This window comes from Xyrauchen texanus, chromosome 6 (assembly GCF_025860055.1).
Source record: "Xyrauchen texanus isolate HMW12.3.18 chromosome 6, RBS_HiC_50CHRs, whole genome shotgun sequence".
Lineage (NCBI taxonomy): Eukaryota > Metazoa > Chordata > Actinopteri > Cypriniformes > Catostomidae > Xyrauchen > Xyrauchen texanus.
The window spans coordinates 51,051,254-51,057,770 of NC_068281.1; the positions used below are offsets into that span (position 1 = coordinate 51,051,254).

The window sequence follows — 6,517 nt, forward strand, 5'->3', positions numbered from 1 at the left end:
ATGTTAAACTGGGTACATCAAATGCTATTCAAAATAAAAGAAGTACATACAATTAGCATGAACAGTACATGCTAAATACTAGTAAAATAACATTAAAATAAAATATAGTAAACCCGTAGCTACAGTATATAGCTATAAAACCTATATTATTATACTAAAAGAATATGAACGTTAATACCTATTATGAAGTTCAGTGCAAACACATAACATAATGGTCAACCTATTAAACATTGATGTAGGCAATGGTCGGTGATGATCTGGGGGTGCTTCAGCGAGGCTGTCTTTGTGAAGGACGCATGAATCAAGCCACGTACAAGGTTATCCTGGAAGAAAACTTGCTTCCTTCTGCTCTGACAAAGTTCCCAGACTCTTGAGGATTGTTTTTTCCAGAAGGACAATGCTCAATGCCACACAGCCAGATCAATTGGATCAAGACCCTGTCATGACCAGCCCAATCTCCAGATCTGAACCCCATTGAACACCCCTGGAATGTGATCAAGAGGAAGATGGACGGCCACAAGCCATCAAACAAAGCCAAGCTACTTGAATTTTTGAGCCAACAGCAATGTGAAAGACTGGCAGAGATCATGCCAAAACACATGAAAGCTGTGATTGAAAATCAGCGTTATTCCACCAAATATTGATTTCTGAACTGTCATTTAAAACATTAGGTATTGTTTAAAAATGAGTATTAACTTGTTTTCTTTGCATTAATTGAGGTCTGAAACAGCATCTTTTGTGTTATTTTTGACTAGTTGCATTTTCTGCAAATAAATGCTCTAAATGACAATATTTTATTTGGAATATGGGCGACATGTTCTCAGTACTTATTAGAATAACACAAAAATGTTCAAAATAGAGTGGTGTCCAAAAATATTTGCACCCTTGGTAAAAATGGGCAAAGAAGGTTGTGAAAAATATGTCTTTATTGTTTATCCTTTTGATCTTTTATTCAAAATATTCACAAAAATGTTATTATTGAAAATTATTGAAAAGGTTGACTAGCTTTGTTTTTTTTGCGTCTCTACTTACAGGCATTTTTCCCATTAAATTTAAGCAGGCTTGAGTAACCCCGCTACTGAAGAAACCCACACTTAACCCCACACAAATAGAACAAAACAGACCAGTCTCTCTCATCCCATTCATGGCAAAAACACTTCTCACTATCCGCTGCAGGGACTTGCAGTCCGAAACGGTGCAAGTCCCAAACCAGGCAGTGATGCATCTGCTCAGGATGCTCTCAATAGTCCCTCTATAGAATGTAGTGAGGATGGGGGAGATGTGCTTTCCTCAGCCTTCGAAGAAAGTAGAGATGCTGCTGGGCTTTCTTGGTAATAGAGCTGGGGTTGAGGTGAGGTTCTCCGCCAGGTGAACACCAAGGAATTTGGTGCTCTTGACGATCTCCACAGAGGAGCCGTCGATGTTCAGTGGAGAGTGGTCACTCTGTGCTCTCCTAAAGTCAACAACCATCTCTTTTGTTATGTCAACATTCAGAGACAGGTTGTTGGCTCTACACCAGTCCGTTAGCTGCTACACCTTGCTGTGTTCTCGTTCTTGCTGATGAGACCCACCACGGTCGTGTCATCGGCGAACTTGACGATGTGGTTCGAGCTGTGCATTGCTGCACAGTCGTGAGTCAGCAGAGTGAACCGCAGTGGACTGAGCACACAGCCCTGGGGGGCCCCAGTGCTCAGTGTGGTGGTGGTGGTGGAGATGCTGTTCCTGATCCAGACTGAATGTGGTCTTGGGAGGAGGGGTGGTCTTCCTCTCCACCATGTCATTCTGCGCCTCAAACCGAGTGTAGAAGTCGTTCAGCGCATCTGGAAGAGAGGGATCTTTGTCACAGGCAACTGATGTTGTCCTGTAGTTGGTGATGGCCTGGATGCCCTGCCACATGTCGCCGCTGTCCTGGAAGTGACTGTGGATTCTCTGTGCAAGCTTTTCCTCTCTGATGGCCTGCGACAGTTTGGCCTTTGATGTTCTTAGGGCTGCTTTGTCACCTGCTCTGAAGGCGGAGCCTCGGGTCCTCAGCAGCGCACGCACCTCCGCAGTCATCCACGGCTTCTGGTTGGAGCGTGTGGTGATAGTCTTGGAGAAAGTGACATCATCAATGCACTTGCTGATGTAGCTGATCACTGATGCTGTGTATTCAAGTTGGTAGAGTCTCCATATGTTGCAGCCTCCCTGAACATGTGCCAGTCAGTACATTCAAAACAGTCCTGAAGAGCAGAGATGGCTCCTGCTGGCCAGGTTTTCACCTGCTTCTGAAGTGGTTTTGTGCACCTGACGAGCGGTCTGTATGCTGGAATTTGCATAACAGAGATGTGGTCTGAGTAGCCACGAGCCTGGGATGTTTGTGTAAAAAAGATCAAGCATGTTCACCCCTCTCGTTGCAAAGTCCACATATTGATGGAATTTAGGGACCACTGTCTTGAGGTTTGCATGGTTGAAATCTCCGGCGACAATAAACAGTCCGTCAGGGTGAGCGTTCTGCAATTCACTAATAGCCCCATACAGTTCACAGAGCGCTACCTTAGTATTAGCGCTGGGGGGAATGTAAACTCTGGTTATTATGACAGTGGTGAATTCCCGTGGTAAATAAAAAGGTCTGCATCTAACAGTCTCAAGCTCCAACAGCGATGAGTAGTAGCTAGAGACTAGCACAGTTATTGCACCATTCTGTGTTGATGTAAACACACAAGCCACCACCGCGAGTCTTACATGAAACGAGCCCCGTCTAGCTGAATGGCGGCGTCCGGAACTCTGTCACTGAGCCACGTCTCCGTGAAAACAAAGACGCAGCAGTCTCTAAACTCACGCTGCGTAGTCTACTGGAGTCAGGTGTAGTCCAGTTTATTGTCCAGGGAGCAAACATTTAAGAGCAGGATAGATGGGAGAGACGAACGGCTAGGGTTTGTTTTTAGCCTAGCATGGACCCCTGCCCTCTTGCTGTGCTTCTGCGTCCTCTCCCCCGGCATCAGACGATGCTGAGGACTGGAGGCCTGGTCTCTGCAGCAAGCCGAGGTCACGTAGCTTCTCCTGCAGGTCATCATGCAGCTTGGTTGTTGCATGAATCTTATATTTTAGTAGTGTCTGGCGATGGAAAACACAAACACCGGCATTGCTCCAATGTCCATGTGCCGTAAACGTCGGGCTAACTAACAAAAATAGCACCATTTTGGATCTTAGTGCTGCCTTCGACACGATAGATCACGACATTCTCTTGAATAGGCTGGAGAATTATGTTGGCATTAGTGGACTTGTATTAGCATGGTTTAGGTCCTATTTATCAGACCACTACCACTTTGTATGTGTAAATGAAGAATTGTCAAATCAAACAAAAGTTAAGAATGGAGAGACACAGGGATCAGTTTTAGGACCTCTGCTTTTCCCCTTTTACATGCTTGCCCTGGGAGCTATTACTCAGAATCATTGTGCACATGCAGCTGTGGCCATGCATTGGATTGGCCACTGCTGTAATCAATCATGAGGGAGTCTGACCATCCCCCTTCAAAACAAAAACTCTTTGGATCTGGACGAATCACAAAAGTTATCAATTTTGGTTTAAAAATGGCGAATTTCACCAAAGGTGAGGATTTTACATCCCCGATCAATGGCAGATCCTGATCCGTGGCATGAGAAAGTAGTTCCATTCACAAATAGTTTTTTTTTTGACAGTCCTTAGTTTTTCCTATTTTTTATAATTTGTTGCTTTTATACAACAGTTCAAAGAACATCACAGTTGTAATCATGCTCTATGGCCGTAAATCAGCACAGCCGATTCGGTCACAGGCCTCTAAGAGTTCATCGCTTTACATCAGAGTCCTGATGTAAAGCACAAACACCTGTCAGGGTTTATTTTATGATAAGATCCAACTGACTGTACATTATCCCTTCCAATTATTAAATACAATGGTGGCCAGAAGTTTGGAATAGTGTACAGATTTTGCTCTTATGGAAACAAATTGGTACTTTTATTCACCAAAGTGTCATTCAACTGATCACAATGTATAGTCAGGACAAGCTGTCAGCGGAGGACATGTGAGATGTCCATTTCTCAAACTGCAGACTCTGATGCACTTATCCTCTTTGTTTAGTTGTACATCTGGTCTTCCACATCTCTTCTGTCTTTGTTAGAGCCAGTTGTTCTTTGTCTTTGAAGATTGTAGTGTGCACCTTTGGATGAAATCTTCAGTTTTTTGGCAGTTTCAAACACTGTATAGCCTTCACTCCTTAAAACAATGATTGACTGATGAGTTTCTAGAGAAAGCGGTTTCACTTTTGAACTAATATTGACCTTAAGACATGCCAGTCTATTGCATACTGTTCAACTCAAAAACAAACACAAAGACAATGTTCAGCTTCATTTAATGAATCATATAGCATTCAGCAGTGTTTTATATAATGGCAAGTGATTTTCTAGTACCAAATGATCAATTTAGCACGATTACTCAAGGATAAGGTGAAGGAGTGATGGCTGCTGGAAATGGGGCCTGTCTAGATTTTACCACAAATGACTTTTTTCAAATAGTGAGGTTTTTACATCAGTAATGTCCCTGACTATACTTTGTGATCAGTCGAATGCCACTTTAAGTTCCAATTTCCTTCTGAAACAGCAAAATCTGTACATTATTCCAAACTTTTGGCCACCAGTGTATATAGAATCAAAGCATGATGAATAATTTTTCTCACTGATTTCAGCAGACAGAGGATCAGAGTATTTTATTTTTATATATATATAAAACCATACATGGTATAAAATAATTATTAACAGTATAAGCAAATGCCGTTTTTCCATTTATAATACGCAACATTTGGCTCCGAGCAAGATATGTGATTTGACAGTGCAACACTGATGAAGACAAAAGCAAAAGTGCAGACTTTTAAGTCCATTTCTCATTAAGTCATGAACTGGAGGGTGTCCAGCTAAAGAAATTGACACCTCGGAGTTCCTCAGGAAGGTATTCTTGGTTTACTGGCCCATTGAAGTTTGGGTTGTATTTGTATCCTTTCGCGTAGCCCAGATTCTTCATTAGTTTGGTAGGGGCATTGCGTAGGTGGAGGGGTACGGGCGGTAACGGGCCTTGATGGTTTCTCAAACAGCTCTTCACATTATTATAGGCCTTGTACACCTCCACAGACTTGGGGGCTCTGGCCATATAAACCACACACTGGGCTAGAATGACCTGAAACATATTAAGATGTGATGTAGGTGAGAGTGAAGATGAAAATGTTAGTGAGAAATGATCAAAAATACATTTTACCTCACATTCGGGCATGCCGATGAAGTGACAGGCCTGAAACACTGATACAGCCTGAGTGAGCGCCACAGGATCTGCCAGACCTTAGAGGAGTTCAACACCGATCTAGTCATTATCCTTCAAGTAGGACTAGCTTAAAAATTTGCTCAAAGGGGTCATGGCATTCTTTTTTTTTTTTTATATCATTTTAATATGTTACTTGAGGTTCACTTAGAATAAAAGTTCATTTTTTTGCACAAAAAACAAAATTCATATTTGTAAAACATTTTCCACCCTCATTCTCACCCTCTGTCTCTAATGCCACTGTTGCTAATAAAGTTGAAATCACAGAAATTGTCTAACTTAGTGCCCAAATTAAAAGCATATTAATGTCAATTAATTTTATATAACCAGCAAACTCCTTGCAACTGCTTACCAATATCCTCACTAGCAAATCGGACAAGTCTACGAGCTACATACAATGGGTCTTCACCTCCCTCCAGCATTCTGCCCAGCCAATAGAGGGCAGCGTTTTCCTCTGAGCCTCTCATTGACTTGTGTAGGGCTGAGATACAGTTGTAGTGCTCCTCACCTGTGTGTTAGACACATTATTACATTATACATTTCTAGGTACCTGTGGAACACTTATTAAAACAAATCAGAAATGTGACACACAGTATGGCACAACCATGTTACATGTGTTTCTTCTGCATTTGAAATGTACCTGAAGAAAGCTGTGGTGGGGACTAAATGTCCTACCCGTAAATGACGCCTTTGCTATAGCCTATATAAAGAATGTTAATTGGACCTATAGACTTCTGGATTTAAATGAGTGCAAACACAGCACATACCTGCTTTATCATAAAGAATGTGTGATCTCTGAAGACCCTCTTTAATGTGTTTCTCTCGCACTATGATCTGCTGAGGAGCTCCGTCGGCTTTGGAGGAAGATGTGCGCAACTGCAAAACACACGCCTGCACAGCCAGCTGAAGACCGTTGAGAGCAGTTCGTGCGTCACCGTCACAGAGGTGCGCTATAGTATCCAGCGCTATCTGCTCTATACACACCTGAAGCCTGAAGACGACAAACAGCACAATGTTTACAACACAAAAGGTTTTAAACATTTCACAATCAATTCACATTGTGTCCAGTGCACACGTTTTCATCATTCTCTGGAAACAAGATAACTGGATGAATATTTTGGCATCCGAAAAAGAAAACAACAGACCTAGGCCTCCATAGAAAAGACTGCGATGTGAAGCCTCAATGCTTTTTA

General features: G+C 42.3%; 1 protein-coding gene across 2 annotated transcripts; it reads right to left on the reverse strand.

Moving 5' to 3' along the window:
• Window positions 1-4,412: 4,412 nt before the first annotated feature.
• Window positions 4,413-6,408, reverse strand: LOC127644862 (ATPase WRNIP1-like). Of its 2 annotated transcripts, none has more exons than XM_052128270.1 (4): window positions 6,092-6,408; window positions 5,734-5,832; window positions 5,265-5,344; window positions 4,413-5,186 (listed from the first exon to the last, which is right to left on the reverse strand). In XM_052128270.1, exons 1-4 carry the CDS (start codon window positions 6,363-6,365, stop codon window positions 4,905-4,907), a joined length of 735 nt encoding a protein of 244 aa, XP_051984230.1. In that variant the 5' UTR covers window positions 6,366-6,408; the 3' UTR covers window positions 4,413-4,904. The 2 variants fall into 2 exon arrangements, with proteins under 2 accessions (XP_051984230.1, XP_051984229.1); XM_052128269.1 differs by having other exon boundaries at window positions 5,677-5,832.
• Between the last annotated feature and the right edge of the window lie 109 nt (window positions 6,409-6,517).